Consider the following 18,671-nt stretch of genomic DNA (forward strand, 5'->3'; position numbering starts at 1 on the left):
GAAAATGCATCTATCGAGGAGAGAGATAGCCTTAGGAATGCTGAATCCTTAGAAGCTTAACAATTAGGCTGCACTCCACAGGGCTACTTTGGGCCAAGTTTTAACCAGGTGTTTTCTCCTGAGAAAAAGAACATGGCGAATACTTTTCATTATTTCCATGAGCTGTTGGGGCAGGTACAAATGGGTAAGTTCTGTTCTCTTCAGCCAGCAAGAATTAAAAAAAAAAATTTTTAAATCTTAATTTGTGTGCAGAAATTTGTGTTCCCCTTTATTGAAAATACCCAACTTCATAAACAGAAAAGGGACAAGCTTTATCAACTCAACTGAGAAAGCCATGCAGGCGATATCATAGCACGAAATTATGTTTACATTCTACAGCAGTGATTTTCAACCTTTTCATCTCATGGCACACATAAACTAATTACTAAAATTCTGGAGCACACCAAATAATATATTTTTTGCCAATCTGACCAAAAAATGGGTATACTTTTTATTCATTCACACTGGATGACTATTGTGCTGGCTGTTGTCATTTTTTATTTGGCAATCTAAGGGAAAAGAGGTCAGTCAGTACCCCTAGCTAAATAGTCAGGTATTGAATATTTTAAAATTTCTTGCGGCACACCAGTGTGCCTGCTACAGCCAGCACACAGGTTGAAAATCGCTATTCCAGCCCAGCCGGGTGTGGCTCAGCGGTTGAGCATCGACCTAGGATCCAGGCGATCGGGGTTCGATTCCCGGTCAGGGCACATGCCCGGGCTGCGGGCTCGATCCCCAGTCAGGGGCTTGCAGGAGGCAGCCGATCAATGACTCTCTCATCATTGATGTTTCTGTCTTTCTCTCTCTCTCCCCTCTTCTCTGAAATCAATAAAGATATATTTTTTTAAAAAATTAAAAAAGAAAATCGCTATTCTATAGTGTTGTCTGTGACATCAGATATGGATATCTTATGTCTACAATTAATTTGGAAATAAATAATCTATGTTTCACTGAGTCTCAGGTCTTAACTGACCAATTAAAACAAAACAAAACCCCACACACATACTCTAACCCCCATTTTTCCCTTAGTTTTTTCTACAAATTCCATTTTTCATCTAGCTTGTGCCCTGAACATTGTTACAGAAAACTCACTGTGTCCACTTCTTCCTTGTTTGGACAGCATTGTTAGAATCTTGATTCCTACGGTGAATCAAAGTCTATCTTCCTACAGCTTCCATTCACTGGCCCAAGTGTGACCCTGAAGCCCCATGAAACCTACCCAGATGAATTGGTTGCAAATAACTTGGTTAGAAACAAATTATTTCAGTCCATGGTTTTTTATATATTTGCAATTTGGGATCCTCCTGGGGGTAAGTTTTCAAACATTTATCCAACTCTAAATATTTCTGTTCATTTTTTTAGAATTTTTTAGGGTGTTCTCTATTTTATAATATTTCTAATTAATTCTCTGCCAATTATATACATTCTATTTATTTGGCAATGTTCTCATAAATGTCTTCGTTTTTGCTTCAAATCAACTGAATTTTTTGAAAACACTTGATAGAAAGTACATGCTAACACTGATCACTTTGTCTTCATTGACTTTAGGCACCTAAAGTCAACTATTTTTTTTTTTTAAACCATACCATATATACTTTAAAAGGTACTTAGTTATCTTATTTAAAAATGTAAATTAATTTTTATCCATAGACACTTACTTGTTCTCCATAGCCACACTTTTGCTATTGTTGAGTTTTAATATTTCCTTGACATTTAAACCACTTTTATTCAGCAAAACTTTTTCCGCTCTATGATATTATGTTGCCACCATTTGATAAGAGAGTCACTTAAAAAAAGAGTCAGGAAGCCACTGAGGAAGTGGGGCCTGTGCAGGTCTCCTGCCTCAGTTCTCAGAGCTGCTATTAAGTTGTTAACTTGTTGCCAAGCTCAGCTAAAGGCTGAGCCATAAACATCCTGGAACAACTGCTGTATGAGCATTTATGGACTTTACTCCCTCCTCATAATTTTGACTCCCTCACTTGCAAATTGGAACTATCCAACCCCTGTATTCCAGATCCCTTCATTTGCAGGGGGGACTAGAATGGGAACCATATTTGTACATTTTCACCTGTATAAAACCCTCCCTTTCCTTGTTCTCTTACAGCACAACTGAGGTGGTTGTCTGAATCTAGGCCTCCTGGGTTGTTAACATTTTTGTTCAAATAAATACTTTTTGTTCTTTATTGCAGCCTGAACCTTTTCTTTGGTTAACACTATCCAGGGTAGAAAGCAAAATATAAACCTTCGCCTAAAATGAAGGGATCAGAAGCACCTAAAATTCTGGTTCAAATATCTTTTAAAACCAAGTTCAGCAATGGATTGCTTTCAATGCTGTTCCCAGTGTTATTTCTCCCTCTACACACACACACTGCTGGTATGCAAGCTGTCATGAGCGATCAACTTTCTCAACATTTTCTAAAAATATGAGCACACAGTCAGGCCTTAGTAAGTTAATAATGGCAATAGTATTAATAATGTATCATTGCAGGTGGTATTTAGAACCCTACATTCTATAAGCCAACTCAGTAATTCTAGCAGAATAGAGGTTTTATGCAGAATCAACTCTTAGTTATTGTTTTCTAAGACCTGAGACTTGTTTTCTTCGCTCTATGTTTATTTATAGTGTAATAATGCTGAAAAAGCAAAAACACCGTCTGACTCAAGTAACTTTCTGATAGACACAAAAATGATGTCTCAACAAAAACTGAAGGGCAAATGTACCCACAAGTCTGAGGAATTCTATAATCCTACAAATGGCTTTTTGGGACATCATATACCACAAGAATATGTTTATGTCACTAGAATTTTAGCATGCCATTACCTCTTTAAAATACGTATAATTTCAGGGTATTTTAATACATAATTTAAAAAATATTGAAAAGAGAAAAATTTTAGTCCTTTATTTCTCTTTCTGCCTGTCTTCATTTATTTTCCTTCATAACAATGGGTGTAAGTTTATTTTAGGGTAGCATGAATTTTTTTCAAGGTAGATGGTGGCACAGAGGAGCTTGTTTTTCTCTCTCCCCCTTTTCTACTAGACCTTTTATAGGCATCTTCTACTTTGACCTTCCGAGGATCTGGCAGCAAAATTAAGTACATGCTGTTAGTAATTTATGACTGTAGCGATTGGTTAGTGATTGGTTATCCGCAATTGCTGTTAGTGATTGGTTATCCGCAATTGCTAGCACCACCAGGTCAGCTCTGTGTGAAGTGACTATGGAACACTCTGCAGCAGTGCTGTTTTCCGAATGTGGCATGTTCAGTGGAAACCTCCTCATTTTCTACCCCTGGAAACCATTCTCAGAAAAAGCAACTGAATGTGCGAATAAAAATAAATTCAGGTTTTGCTGGTCGCTGTGTTTACGTGTTCGGATCTGAACTTCGAATGCTTGGCAGACACAGTGGCAGGGGCCCGGTTTCTGGTGATTCCCTGGACTCCCTGCTGCAGGCTGCTGTTTACCATTGAACAGGGGAGACTGGGTGGGGAGCGAGGACTTGGAAGGACGCGTATTTACTGCTCATTTTGGAGGGAAAAAAGAGGCGGGAGCACAACCCAGAGGGAGAAAAACCATCAAGATAGAAAAACAGAGTGTGTTTCCTTATGAAAGGCGCCTCGAAATGGAAAAGAAACAGGGTGAAGCCGTCAAGAGTTCATCATCGGAATAGTGTCGTCATAACATGTGCACAATTACTAGAAAGAGAGGAGGGTAGTCTGGTGTTTTGGAAATAGCGATGAGCACAAAGCGCCAAAGCACCGTGGGCAGGCCCTCTGCGGCCGCCACCTGGGCAACTCAGCGGCCGCGTTCTGTGTGCTCCCGTTTCACGCCCGGCTTTTACTCCCCATCATCCTTAGATAATAGTTGCTGGGTTACTGACTTTGGTTTGTGTCTCGTTCTTCAACAATTCCACATCGAATTGATGGGTTACACTGGACAATAGCCATTTATGAAGGACTTCTCAAAGCTCCAGGATTTGTCCTGACAACGTGGGCTCCCAGCACCCGCCGCACGGCTCCCGCAACCTGCCAGGGCGCGGGCGCCACCGAGCGCCTCGGGGAGACGGGCGCGGGCCGCTCCACGCTCAGGCGTCTTCCCCGAAACGCTCGTATCGCATTTAAAGTGAGATGCTGCACCTTCTCATACTGAATAATAAAGTGAAAAATGAACCCTTCTAACATGAGATAATAATGACAGCGAAAGTATAATCTCTGCTGGCCGCGCGTGGCTCAGCGGGTGAGCATCGACCTAGGGTCCCCGTGATGGGGGTTCGATTCCCCGTCAGGGCCCAGGCCTGCGTTGCGCGCTCGATCCCCAGCAGGGGGCGTGCAGGAGGCAGCCGATCAATGACTGTCTCATCATTGATGTTTCCCTCTCTCCGTTTCTCTCTCTGAAATCAATAAAGATATATTTAAATATATATATATACATATATATATATAATCTCTATTCCTTATTATTATTACATAATTCCCTCCTTAAATTTAGGTCATTTCCATGTGACAAGCAATAATGCAATTATTACGGTTGCTTTTGTGTTTTTCCCAGGAACACCTTTCCTTTTCTGATAGGATATATCCAGTAATATTACTATTTCACCCATTAATGCCAGAATCAAATACACTGTACTCTATTTACCACAGAACATAGTATCTGCCTTTTTCTTCTTTTCCTCCACACCCCAAATTTCCTGGCTATAATGTCTGTTTACATTTGGGTCTCTCATATTCTTTTCATTTATGAAACACTAACCCAAAAGCTAAGTTTAACTTGCTAATATTACTTTTTCTCTGCCTCAGTCACTTATTTTTTTGGGGGGTGGGCAGGTAGTAAATTATTGAAACCTTTGTAAAAAAAGAAATTATATCTAGATGATGGAAATTTTCCATCAAAATATTTAAAAAGCCATCATTCTTTGTATTCAAGAAGCAATCCCGCCATTTCACAGACTAGCAAATCAGGGCTGAGAGAAGTGTGAGAGCTGCTTTAAGGAGCAAGTATTCCTGTTCCCAGCTGGGGCTCCATTCCAATATAGGGAAGTTTGTTTGACAGCAATTATCCAAGTAAACATTCCCTTTGAGACACACAAGTGCTCGATTAACATTTATTGAATATTGCTTTTTTTTTTTTTTTTGGTTTAATGGTTCTCAGCCAATTAAATAGATCAAACACAGAAAAATATAAAAATTAAAAATATATCCATTTTACTACATCCTGGGGTATTTATTTAGCCAACACTTATCGAATACCTACTATATGCCAATATCTCTACTGCGTGTGGAAACTGAAAGATGATTAGGCATCTTCCTTAACATCAGGAAATTCACCAATTACTTATTGAAGAGAAAAATTTATACTGCAATGGGACGAGTGGTATAACAGGAAAAAAGTATCTAGTGCAATGGAAACACAGAAGAAAAAACCCTGAAGGAAAAAATTTTCATGAGTTTCCAACTTAAGGTTGAGTTTGAACGATGAGGAGAATTTCTCTAGGCTCAGAGGGGAGTGGGGGGATGGGGTGAATAGATAATTTACAATCCCAGACAAGATCAGTGCTCAGTAAGTGCAGGCTGAGTGAGTAAAACAAATGATCACAGGAGCTGACTATAGACAGTGGTGTGCTGGTAAACCAGCTCTGTGGAGGAAAACAAAAACCCTGATGAGTAGCTATCGTCGATTTATGTGGAATGTATCCTCCCACCATGGCCAGTCTCAAACTACCCACATGACATCACTGATCACAGAGTCAGGAGGAGATGTGCACTTTAGGCACCTGCCAGCCAGGAGAGGCCAGCTCCAGCCCACCGCTGACTGCACAGCAACCCACACATTGCTTGTGGAATGAAGGGGCCTATAAATGAATGAATGAACAAATTACACAATTCCAGGGCAGGGAGCAATATGATCAAAGGCACAGAGATCTGAGAATTCATTGCCCTGTCAATTAATAGGAAGCTCTGTGAGATGTATCAGGAGGGGAGAATGAAGCTAGGATGCCACGATCTGGGGTCTGACTTTATTCAAAAGGTGGTAGGGCCTCATCAAAGCTTTTGAAGAGAAGGGGTACCATGACTAGATCTATGTTTTATTTTATTTTTAAAAAATATATCTTTATTGATTTCAGAGAGAGGAGAGGAGAGGGAGAGAGAGAGACAGAAACATCAATGATGAGAGAGTCATTGATCGGCTGCAGCCCGCAACCTGGGCATGTGCCCTGACCGGGAATCGAACCCTGATCGCCTGGATCCTAGGTCAATGCTTAACCGCTGAGCCACGCCCGGCCAGGCTAGATCTATGTTTTAAAAGCAGCTTTAGTCATCATTCCATGAAAACACCTTTGCTTGCCTCAATGTATGAACACAAACGTGAATAGTTAAATCCTTACAACAATTTTAATATGCAGAACAGCTACAGACTCCCTTTTAGTAAAACACAAGTGTAAGAAATCCTTCAAAGTTCTTATTCTGTTGTTGAAAATTATTTCTTTCTTTAATCAAAAGCTTCATTCCTCATGAAGCTTGGAGTCAACCAACAGAAGCCAAACAACTCTGAAGCACAGTATACCTGTGAGCTTAAATGTAAATAATGAAGAAAGATGAATTATATGATGTCTGACTGGCTAAGTCACACAGGATACAAAGAAATTACTTTCAAAGATCACCATGACACCCAACCGTTTTCTGCATTGTAGACTTTATGTTTCAGAAATTTGGGCTTGTACAAATACATACATTGCCCCAAATTGAAGTCTTTACTTTTTGAAACCAGCAGGTACATCTCCAAACCATAAGCTTTACCTACAAATAAATCTTACCTAGAAATATTGTCAGGTGAGCAAGCAGAGATGCTGGTCTCCATGCTATCAGAGCTGTCTAGGCTCAAAGTATCAAAGGCCTGGTCCTTGTAGCCGTGATCTGGGTAGTGGAAACTGTTCAAGTAGACATTTGATTCAGATGCTGTGCGGTTGTAAAATTCAGAAGATTTCTGCCTTTGTCCTTCACTCATCTGTTGGTGATTATACCCTAAGGAAAGAGCCATAAATATGTTACTGTGTCTCATTTTTCAGTCTTAGATCTTATAAGACTCAAACTAGCAACCCAAAACATCTGCCTATGAAACTTGGCCCTTGGTCTAATTTATTTTGAAGCCAAGAAGATCAAAGAAACAGCATCATGCTCAGTGCAAGCAAGAGTTTCAAAGAAGTGGTCTTGTGAGTGATCTTCTTTTGTCAGTGGATCACTTGACACTTTCTTATGCCATTCCCACATCTCTACACAACTGAGAATAATATATCAGCACACACAAAACACAAGAAAACCAAAACAGAAACACAATTTAAGGCCCTGAATACTCTCAAAATAGCTGGTTCAAATCAAAGCAAAAGGACTCCTAGTGATAAGCAACAGCAGGGCCTTAAGGCAGTCACCTCGTCAATGATATTCATATTTAAGGGATACTGGATCTGGTCATAAAAGAGCAGGTCAATCATCTCAGCATAGGATTTGAGAAACCTGTCATTCATGCACCAACACTAACACTTTTAATCTGGTTAAGAGACAAACTGTACATTTTTCTCACTTTTTTCTTTTCAATTTCCCTTGTCTGCCAATTACTTATTTAAAACATTCAGAGTCAACAATCCTTTCAATGGTTGTACTCCTCCTAATTACTCTCTCTATATAGTAAGTCCTAACATCATCAATAAGTTCTTGGAACTGTGGTGAAAAGACCATAAGAAAACCAATTTCATCAAAACAGGCTAAATGGTATAAACAAGAGTTAAGTTTCTACGGCATCTCATCAACATTATAACAAAACGACATTATTAGAGGACCTGCTGTACATAGCTGTCTTCTTTTTCCACCTGAACCATCAGCCTTCCACCAGTTGGTGATATCAACCACATGACAATGTAGGAGCTACATCGATAGCAGCAAAGGTGTCATTACTGAGAGGTGTTCTGCTTACCCTGGTACCTGGTTAGCTGCACATTAGGTCATTGGCTTTACTTTGTGTTATTGCTATAGCTTTCTCTCTGGTAGCTGAGCACCATAAATCGAGTTAGTCTTTCCTCTCAATTCTCTATGCACCATACACTGAGGAAGTAAGGGTCATACTGATAAACAAATTCTTCTGTTCATTAAAAAGATGTTGCTCTAGCCAGTACTGTAGTTTGCGATCTTTCTCCCTGAGTAAACTGACTATCAGATCTACTAAGAGTTTACAATTGGGCCATTTGAATTTTGTCTCTTTTCTTGTGCTTTGCCTATTTTTCAATAAGGCTTTTAATTGGTAATGAAATGTCTGAGAAACAGGCAAGAGGGTGAGAGAATGCAAGTGATTCCAAACAGCTTCCTCCGCTATTGATTAAACATTTCCATTTAAAACCAGAAGCCACATCCATGATGCAAAGCGTCACACACCAAAGCTTACTGTAGAGTGATTTTAGGTATATGAGGAGTTTTCAACATTAGCATTTGGAGCAGTTTTAGCTATCTAAGTGAAAATATGTTAGCTCAGATTAAGACATCTTCTGGGAAAACAAATCCCCTTAATATAAATTATAATTTTAAATTATAAATACCAACACACACATATATATGTAAAAGCTACATATCACTTAGCTAAGGGAAGATGCAAAATATAAATGCACACCATGAGATTTTAGGCAGACTATCGTTAATTGTAGTAATTAACGCATAAAGCATTAAATGAAGCCGGTACAGTCATGAGCGTGGAGCATGTGCCTTTTTTTTTTTTTTTTTTTTTAAAAAAAAGAAAGGCAAAATAATTCATTACTCAAATATTTACCTTTGATATCTGACCTTTTAGAATTACTAATTGCTCCTTTTAAAGTGTTTCCAATTACTCATTATGAAAAGGAGGGTGACCAAAAACACCCACCAGCAATTATTTGAAAAGGTCATACATGTATCTTGCCTTATGCTTTCCAAAGAGGTTTGTTGGCAAAGAAAACTTCCACATTGACGCCAACTACATGGATGACATTTTCTTGTTTTACTCTGAAAAAACAAATCCCTAAAAGACAACCATGTAATTTGAAAACATACAATAATTATCTCCTGGGCAATGACATGTGCTGGGCCACAACTTCCACTTTGCCTCCGGTTTTTCATAATGAGGAAAAGTCAATCCCTACGATGCAACTAATACTTCCTTAGAAAAGCAGAAAGGAAGGTGAGTATATTTCTTCTTAAAACAACCCATGCCCTGCTCCTCAGATCTTCCAAGATTTCTTTTTTCCCCCCCAAAAGTATTGCAGAATAAGAAAATGAACTTACCACCTTCAGGTGAGGCAGACAGTAAATTAAAATGACACAAAATTTTCAGACGTGGGCACGAGGGAAGGCTGTGTGACAAGGTATACTGTGCTAAGGATTGTGCACATAAATTCCCCAGATCACTTCACTACTTTTTGAGGTTTGGCTCTATGTCTCAGAGAATCTTCCATCATTCTGGTGGTAAAATAAGCCTTACATTTTCGTGGCAACTTAAATGAAAAAGCCTGCTGCTAAGGAGCATATCTTTCACAATGCAGGTTTTTTGTTTCCTGCGGATCCAATGTGAACAGAAATGCTCTCCTTGATAGAGCTTCTAAATTTCTCCCAACTGGCAATGCCTTACTGATCACAATGAACTCCACTGTTGCCTGACTTAGACTCCTTCCTCCTGAACAATTCCAAAAACACCAAATTGCCCCTGCTATTACAAATATGGGCATGGAGCTCTCTTTGTGACCCTGGAATTGTACCAGTGTGATTCCAAAGAGCGGGTCTGGGGATTCAGGCTCAGGTCTGGCCATCCAAAGGTATAGGCACTTCTGATAGAGAAAACACCATAGGAGAGCAGGAGAGGGAGGTCACCCTGCTAGGAGGCCCAAGGAGAAGTGCTGGAGCAGCGAAGCAGCAAGAACAGGTGTGCTTTAGCAGGGAGGGCACACCTATGTGCTGTTCATTGTAGAATCCCCATCAATTAGCGTTTGGATGTCATGAAATAAGGAGTCACCCAATGAATTCATTTTCTCACCTATAAATGGCAACCGAATTAGTGGCTAAATAAAGAAGTGGAATGCATTTACTGTTCGGGGTGGGACAAAGTAAATGGACTGGGTAAAAATGAGGCTTTCCTAACCCCTGGGACTGCTTGCTTGGTTTTTAAGTTGTGCTGCAAGAATAACGTTCAGCAGTGTACAGCAACTAAAAAGTAAAAAGGGCCTTGTAAATGCTTCAAATCCTCCCTATCCAGACAGAAAGAGCTATTATAAAGTGAGACTTGATAATAGCTGAGTCACTAAGCATAGCACATACAAGGACCCCAAACAAGCTAAACTCTCTCCACTACCCAAGAAGAGGCAATATTTTACAGGTGCAAGGTCCATTTATTATTATTATTTTCAACGACAGTCTCTGTGAATTCTGGCTAACTGGGCCTGAGAAGTCCTGTGTGAGTTGACCACTGTGAGATATAGTCTTGTCAATTATTTTCCAAATGTGTGGTATGTACTTTAAATGACTATCTAGGCCTTAATACAGAAAACGAAATGTCTCGTAATTATAACCTATGTTTAAGAGGGTAAAAGGGACCTGTATTTCGGGCAATTCGGCCTTTCATAGCTCACCTGCTGCGAAATTCACTCTTCCTAACAGAGTCCACAGCCGGAAGACGAAGGCACAGGACAAGGCAGGAGTGAGGAGAGTGACAGAGAAGGGGAAAAAGATACAAGATCAGAAAGGATGAACAGAGGACAGGAAACAGACACAACACTTCCAACATGCAGTCATTGACGGTGTTAGTGACCACCCAGGCTGACGAGGCAACATGTTCACATGGTTAGATTAAGCCTGAGCTATAAGAACTCAAGAAGTCAAAAAACCCATTAATGAACTTATGATACATGCACACAGTCAAAAAACATCTGTTCAGGGGAAAAAAGTCTTTCACACACATTGGTCAACCGGAAAACAGGGAGAATAAGACAAGATTATATCTATAAAACAGTTCTTTTTTCCCATGCAGACAGTAACGAATCGTTTTTAAGAGCCGAGGTTTGTAAAATGCCATTCGATTATTTGAAGCAGCGTCCATCACATCATATAACTCAGTCCTCTAACACCCTACATCGCTACCAGCTAGCCACAGTAACTGCATCTTATTGATTCAGGCCACCGTCTCTTTCATATAAAATAGTCTTAAATGGGATGATTAACTAGGAGCCCTTTACGTCTTTCCACCCTCCCATGTAGCCTGCTTTATTTGTACCCTGCCTTTATAAAGGAGTGACCTGTTTTACACTTAGCCTATGCACACAAGGCCCGCTCTTTTCTTTATCTGGATCCCGAGTCTTACAAAACAATGCTTCCCAAGCACTCATGTTTCCTGCGTGGTCTGACCTTGTCATAAAAACCAAACCAAACAAAGAGGGTCATGCAGCTGCCTGTGAATGAACGGCAGCTGCACCCAGCACATGTGCACAATTTCCCCCACTGGGTAAGAGGAATAATCATTAGGCTAAAAATCTGCCATTGTACAGTTTTAAATCTGATCACTTCTTAAAGATGACTTCACAACGACCTTTCACTATTTGTTGGAAACAGAAACAACACAAAAGGAGGTTGTCATACCTTTCTTGGACTTTCCTGCGTTAAACAGAAGACAAAAGGACAAAGATTTCGTTCATTCTAAAGCTTACAAAGCCATAGTTCGCAAGTTGTACAAAAGCCAAGAAGCATTACAACTTTAAGAGCCGAGCCCCTGGGCCGTGTGCCTTCAACTCTGCTCTCAGGGACCTTTGTCTGCATGATTCACACTGTCGGTTCTGTTAAAACAATGCTGATCAAAGGAAGGCTTATACTTACACCACGGTCCTTGACGTATCCATTAAGAACAAGCAGCAGAAAAAATAGTCCATTTAAGTTAATTGTGTAAGTCAAGAAAAATGGTAAGATCTATTAAATTCGATTTAATGAAAATGTGTGTTAGATCTATTTTTTTTTTCCAAAACCATGAAATTTTACTTGTGTTTGCTCTTTTAATGAGGCCGACAAGTGCTAGTGAAACTGTTCTAAATGAAATTATGATGCAACCCTCCCGGTCACTGTGGGCCACCAGTAGGGGCTCAGTAGAAAACCCTGTCAATTTTACGGTCTGCAGTGACTCTAAGAACTGTGGTCCCCGGCCCCTCCTCCTCTGGTGGGGGAACCAAGGGAGGCAGGCTGGCCTCACAAGACACATCACATCCAGGGGATCCACACACACGCGGGTTCTCTATTTCCTTAGACGCTGTCTCATCGGCACCACAGAAACTCTTTAAGGAACGAACACCACTTTAGAGCTGCAGTAGACTGAAGGAAGACTGAAGCTGCAGTCTTCTCAGGTACAAAAGACCTACCAGTGAGGAACCAGAGCAACAAGATCAAAGACAATAGATTTTACAGAGAGCACATCCCTAATGCGACCTAAGAGAATCAGTTCAGTTTTCCCATATGAATGGAGCACAGGGATTCCCATTATTTGAGGGGAAAACAGAGGTTAGAAAATATGAGATGAAACATCCCTTCAGGTTCACCTTATTCTCACAAGGGTCGTCTTACACAATAATGTTTGCAGCCCTTATTTTTACAAATCTATCCATTTAGTATAAAGGTCTAATTTTTCTTACTTTCTTTTTTAAGAAAATATTTTTAACATCAAGTATGGTTTTGGGGCCAATCCAAGCTTTGATGTCTTCAGCCAGTGAGGAAAAGTACATTTAAAAAGGAGTCTAAAAATACTACAGAAAAATGCTTCAATAAAAAATAGACTTGACCCATAAATGAACAGTGATAAATGTGAGCCAAAATATACTCATTTATGTTTATTATTTATAAATCATAAGAGTTATTTTTAGCTTATTAAGAAATTATGGTGAAGAAAATAAAAGACTCTGGCTGGGTAGCTCAGTTGGTTAGAGCGTCGTTCGATATGCCGAGGTTGCAGGTTCGATTCCCGGTTAGGGCACATACAAGAAGCAACCAATGAATGCACAACTAAGTGAAACAACAGATCAACGTCTCTCTCGTTCTAAAAATCAATAAATAAAGTTAAAAAAGAAAAGAGAAGTTTAATCAAATGTACTTGATTTAACTGTAACTGATTTAAATGTAACATAAACCTATCCTACATTATAAACCTCTCTTATGACTACTACAGCCTCTATTAACTCTTAAATCACTTCTAGTAATGATTCAAAAACCTCATTCGAGTGATATATATGTATATATACAAAAGTTATACACATACATATACACACCACATATACATACATATATATACATACCAAAATTTATATATTTTTTTCCTTTTTTTTTTTCTGATAGAAAACCGGTGATTATCCCCTGATACCACTGGCCGAGAGGCTGAGCAGTCAGAATGGAATCCCAGCCTGCTGGGAGGGAAGGGTTTCAATCCCACTGGTGCATGGATACTCGTAGGGGCCGCGTACCCACCGCCCTATCAGCCTCCGCATTTACACCCTGGCATAGCTCCATACATTTACCACATTTTATTGAAATTATCTGTTGTGTGTCTTTCTCCCTCACAAGACTATAAGCATTTCAAGGGCAAGGATCATGTTATTCATTTGTACTCTTGGTCTCTAGCACCATGCCTCTTCAAAAGCGAGGGCCCATATAAGTTGTTGACCGAAATAGCAGTGTTTACACAATAAATCTAATCTTTTCAACAAGATCCTCACGGCTGGAACTGCATAGCAGTAATTTCTTCTAGCCCCATGAAGACTATTTGAGAAACCTGTTATAGATGCAATGCATTTTTACAAAGAAATAAAATATGCTGAGAATCAAAGTCTACCTGAAACCTAACGACCACATAGCATAAAGGCTCAAACCACATTAAAAGGCCTATGGGAATTCTGTCCTGGGCCACTAGTGCTCTATTTACTGTGTCAGCTCAATGTATCTTTAGCACATGGCTCAACACAGTGGCCCAGTCACAAGCCAGACGAGTGACTTAAGATCTCAGTGGTCTCTTTTTCCTTTATAACTATCAAATGCAAAGGTTAATAATTCTTTAGGGGCCTTTCTGGTTTGAAAATACTATTAAGTTTATGAAGTACAATATTTGAAACATACCAGTCATATATGTGTGTATAGAAAGAGTTGCCTTAGTACAAGTATAACTGTATCTATAAATATAACTATATATATAAATATCCCTTCCCCCAAAAGGGACACATTAAGAACAAAATTGAGGACTTTGCTTGATGCCCTTTCTAATGATCCTCAACCTTGCTGTCTCTCCCTTGCTGAAGAATTCTAATGCTTAACAAAAGACATCCCATTTGATGATAAAGCTACCTACCTCTGAGCATCCTCCGAGATTCTGAGTCTTTGGTCATGGTCGCCAGCGAGTGAGGAAGCACACTGCCACAGCTGTTGCTCTGTCCCAGGGGCAAGTGAGCCTGTGAGAACCAGGAGAAAACGCTTCAGGCAAACTGCAGCTAGTGGTCCTCCAGGACATGGCCACATCCCTGTTTCACAGCTCCTATCCAAGAGGGCAGGACAGGAAGGTCTCCCGTCCCGTTTCTGGACGCTCAGTGGTAAAGACCAGTCGCTGTCTACCCCAAGGAGCACCATGGAAGTCTCCACATCACAGCAGCTCCTCCAGTGGCAGCAATTCCAAAATTGGTGGGTATTTGTTCTCCAAAACCACCTTGGAGGGCAGCTCACAGTTCCGCATGCATAAGGAGCAGAGGGCAGAGGCAGGGGCAGGAAGGCGTGCTCGGCATGCACAGGACAGAGCAGACCCACCCTGTTCCCATCGACCCCCAGCCATGTAGTGGGCTGGAAGCTGGAGGACCCTATCAGCTCCCCCAGTGGTTCTAGCACGGTCTTTAATAGCAAAACCCTTTATGTAAAATATACTTGGAACACCAGTTTGTGAAATAGATTAAAACAACATGACTCTAAGGTCAAAGGAAGGGCCCCAAAGCCTGTCCCACTCAGAACCTCCTTGTCACTTGCCTTTCCTCTTCCTGCAATGACCCCTCGGGCATGTCAGCAGAACATGAATGAGGGTTAGGTGTTGGACCACATAGGCTCATATTCCAGCTTCATGGCTGACCAGCTGAGGGCTCTTGGGCTAGTCACTTAGCTTCTTTACACCTCAGTTTTTCCACATGTACAACGGGGATAACAGTTAGTACCTCTACTGAATAGTGTTGCTGGATTTTAAAATGAGACCATCCACATAAAGAACTTAGCTCAGTGTCAGATTCAGAAATGGCTCAATAAATATCTGGTGCTATTACTCCTGTAATCCAGAGCTTATCTGTTCCAATTTCCAGATGTGGGATGCAGCCACGGGAGTCTGCCACATGAATGCCACCTACCACTTGTGGTGGTAGAAAATACCCTGGACCAGGTTCTTTGGTCCCAGAGCGTACAATTCCAAATGTCCTCTGAATAAGATAGAAAATGCAATTTAGTTATAACGTCTGCCCGACAAGCAAACTTAATGGCTTGTTTATTTAGCATTTTCTTTAAGGACTTTGCGGACCCGTAAACATAAGGACAAGAAGAGTCGCTGAAGGTGAAGCCCGCGGTTCTCCCCATGTCCTACCTTCGGGGCGGTGCTTCTCCCCATAGTAGCACTGCTGAAATGTGGGGATATGGAAGGAGTACTTTTCTTTCGAGGCAAAGTGTCACTCAGATAGAGGCCTTCTTTATGCTGTTTTTTCCTTTCTTCCAGACTTCTAAAGTGCTTTAAATGCAAATGTAAAGCAGAATAGCAAAACTTGACTAATTGAAACAGGTCACTGAAGAAATTAAGAAGTATGCATTCACCAAGACGTTTGGGAATTTTAACAGAATTTTTTTTTTTTTCAATTCAACTTATACTTGTGTTCACTAACAGACTTGGGCCGGCTAGCATTTGGTAAGATACACAGGCACTAGAAGAATTTTTTACTGAACCTAGAAACAAAAGGAAAAAAAAAAAAATCCACCTTTCACTTTCGTAGTTAGTGCCTGCTGCCCTGGGGCCTCAGGACAACTTACAAACGATTATGATGGTCGCCATGTGGATGGCGGAACAGCCAGTGGACAGAGCAAGTAAGCAGTTTCTCCCTTTGTCTGTCTGGACAGTTCTGTGTGGTGGCACAGATCCCAGTGTGAGGAGGACAAGAAAAGGGGGGAGAGGAAGACGAAGAGAAAGAGGGAGTCATCAGGGGAGCTGTTTTAAAGCTGGAAAAATATTTCAATCACAGAAACACACTCCAAATCGACATAACGTTTCCATATAAGGTATCCTTCTAGGTTACTCTTTTATTTATAAAAGATCTTGGCCAAGAAGCCCCTATAATAATCCCTCACATAAAAAAAAAAAATCCTCCTGTTGACTATTTCTTTTTTATTTTCAGATTCCTAAGGCAAAATTTTGCCAACTTGAAATTTATCCAAATTTTTCTTGGCTTCTCAAAAAAAAATGTCTTCGATAGCAAAGTTATTTCCTAATTAAAGTTTCTCTAGGTTTGATCATTTTTATACTAAGCTGGGACTTTTGAAATATGGAAAAATTAATGTGAGTTTGAGTTACCAAATTTATTCTTCTTCTTCACACGGGTCAATCATGAAAAATATAGGCATTTTAACATTACCATTATCTACTTATATTAGCTAGAATTTATTAACTTAACAGTAGTGGGGATATATAGTCCTTTAACAAAAGGTAACAGATAGTAAAGGTACCTTCAAGAAATGTAAGGGCTGGGCATAGCACAGTAGGGCTTGATCGCCTACTTTGGGGATCTAGTGTCTCCTAGTAACTCCTTAGGATCTCCTGCTGCCAAATTCACACAGGAATTTGATTATAGTTGAAAAGAAGCTCAAAAATCAGATTTTTAAAAAAATACAAGCACAAATATGCACTGAATATAGTTAAAGGAGGGCAACATTAAGAATAATAATTTTTTTAAAAAGTCTGGTCAATGTAAACTATTGTTCTATGGACCAAAAGCACTATTTGTGGGGTGACCTTGGACAAGGTATTTACTACACTAAGCCTCAGTTCCCTAAATGTCCATATGCAGTTAATTCTTATTTCACGGGATTATTAAAAAGAAGAAATGAGATATATATTTGTAAAATGTTTAGCAAATTTTGACACACAGCAAGGGCATGATGTCTATTATTATGGTTTCAATAATGTGTAAAAACATGGGTGTTGACACAGCAACTTTCTGTACCAGGGATTTTATGGAAATTATTATTATTTTGAAAAATACCTGAGAGGGGTTGCAATATTTTGGTTGAGTGGAAACTGAAGCATGAGCATATAAAACTAGCTCAAACATATCAAAAGTTAGGAGAGGAAAGTCAAGGTCTCAAACTTTGCAACACTCCCAACACCCTCAGGACATACTAAATGTCCTTTAAAAAGAAAATCGGCAAAGGAGTCTACACCTTGTCTTTTAAAAAAATTTCCTTGCAAAAGCTGAAGATTCTCAAACTCTGAACACTGGTTCCTAATTACCTGCTGCTCCTGCGGCTGCTGCCTTCTGTGTTTCTTAGCTGGTAGTGGAGGAGGTGTGTCATTTAAAGGGAAGGGACCAACAGACGGAGCCATGACTTCAGGCCAGGGGGCTGATGGAGGTTGAGTGACAGGATGAGAAAGAGTAGAAGGAAACATAAATCCAGGACAGACAGGTGATCTTTGCTTTAGAGGAGAAGAAAAAAAAAAGTATATGTGTCCATGTAAAATGAAAGAATAATAACAAAGAAATGAAATCAATAATCTGACTGTTCTATGTTCTTCTATTTTAATCAAGAAGTCACAAATGAGGGGCTGTATCTTTCCATTTAGCTTCTTGTTAAAACACCAACCTGCAACCAACTTAGATCAGTAGAAGGTGTTTTCACTGACTATTATTTGCCCCTTTCCAGATGTTTTAAGAAGGCATAACATTTAAAAAGTCCATACTGCAAAACATAATAGAAAACAAAATCAAACTGGAAAGGTGATTCAAGCCAACAATTTTAGAAAGACTTTTGATTTTTAAGAAAACTTGATCAGGTTAGAATACTCAGATATAGTTTTTTGCTTTTTTTAAAACTTTCTTCTGGTAGTCCACTCTGTCCCATATAGTTCACGGTTTCTAGTATTATAATCATTAGACCAGTGCCCCCAAATTGGTATGTTTTCAAACTCAATATCACTTTGACCCTCTGGTCAACCAGACATATATTTGTGACAAATGCCCTCATTTTCAGTTAACCAGGGTTAATTTCTGACATGAGGAAAGCAGTGAATGAATGAAATGTCATGCCAACACACCTCTTTATTTTGTGGCTGGCTCACCAGGACAGCTGTGGTAGGCCCAGTGGCAACAGCGTCAGCATCAGCAGGGAACTGAGTGGAAGGGGATAGATTCGTGGAATTGCCACATGGCTCATTAATTTCATTTACACTGATATAGCCCTAAAAGGAGGAATTTAGAAATTAAACACAAAGAAAGCAAAAGCTGAGGCATGCGAGAGTATTAATGCTCTAATACAATGGAGTTAGCTTAGAGCGGCACAGCCAGGTATCTGTGGTATTATCAAATGTTTCATCAGCAAT

The 18,671-nt window shown here is 39.9% G+C and overlaps 1 protein-coding gene across 9 annotated transcripts in view; it reads right to left on the minus strand.

The window, feature by feature from the left end:
• The window catches only part of PHLDB2 (pleckstrin homology like domain family B member 2), a 200,518-nt gene that overhangs the window by 11,012 nt on the left and 170,835 nt on the right, over nucleotides 1-18,671 (minus strand). For 3 of the 9 annotated variants that reach the window (XM_081139347.1, XM_081139350.1, XM_081139348.1), the window contains 6 exons: nucleotides 18,387-18,530; nucleotides 17,586-17,768; nucleotides 15,675-15,815; nucleotides 14,415-14,514; nucleotides 10,675-10,695; nucleotides 6,850-7,057 (listed from right to left, as the gene is read on the minus strand). In XM_081139347.1, the coding sequence (XP_080995473.1) occupies nucleotides 6,850-7,057; nucleotides 10,675-10,695; nucleotides 14,415-14,514; nucleotides 15,675-15,815; nucleotides 17,586-17,768; nucleotides 18,387-18,530 (797 nt within the window). Of the gene's footprint in view, nucleotides 1-6,849; nucleotides 7,058-10,674; nucleotides 10,696-12,730; nucleotides 13,477-14,414; nucleotides 14,515-15,674; nucleotides 15,816-17,585; nucleotides 17,769-18,386; nucleotides 18,531-18,671 lie in introns of those variants that run through there. The other 6 variants (XM_081139351.1, XM_081139349.1, XM_081139352.1 and 3 more) reach the window with 4 other exon arrangements.

This window comes from Miniopterus schreibersii, assembly GCF_964146895.1.
Source record: "Miniopterus schreibersii genome assembly, chromosome: 5".
NCBI lineage: Eukaryota > Metazoa > Chordata > Mammalia > Chiroptera > Miniopteridae > Miniopterus > Miniopterus schreibersii.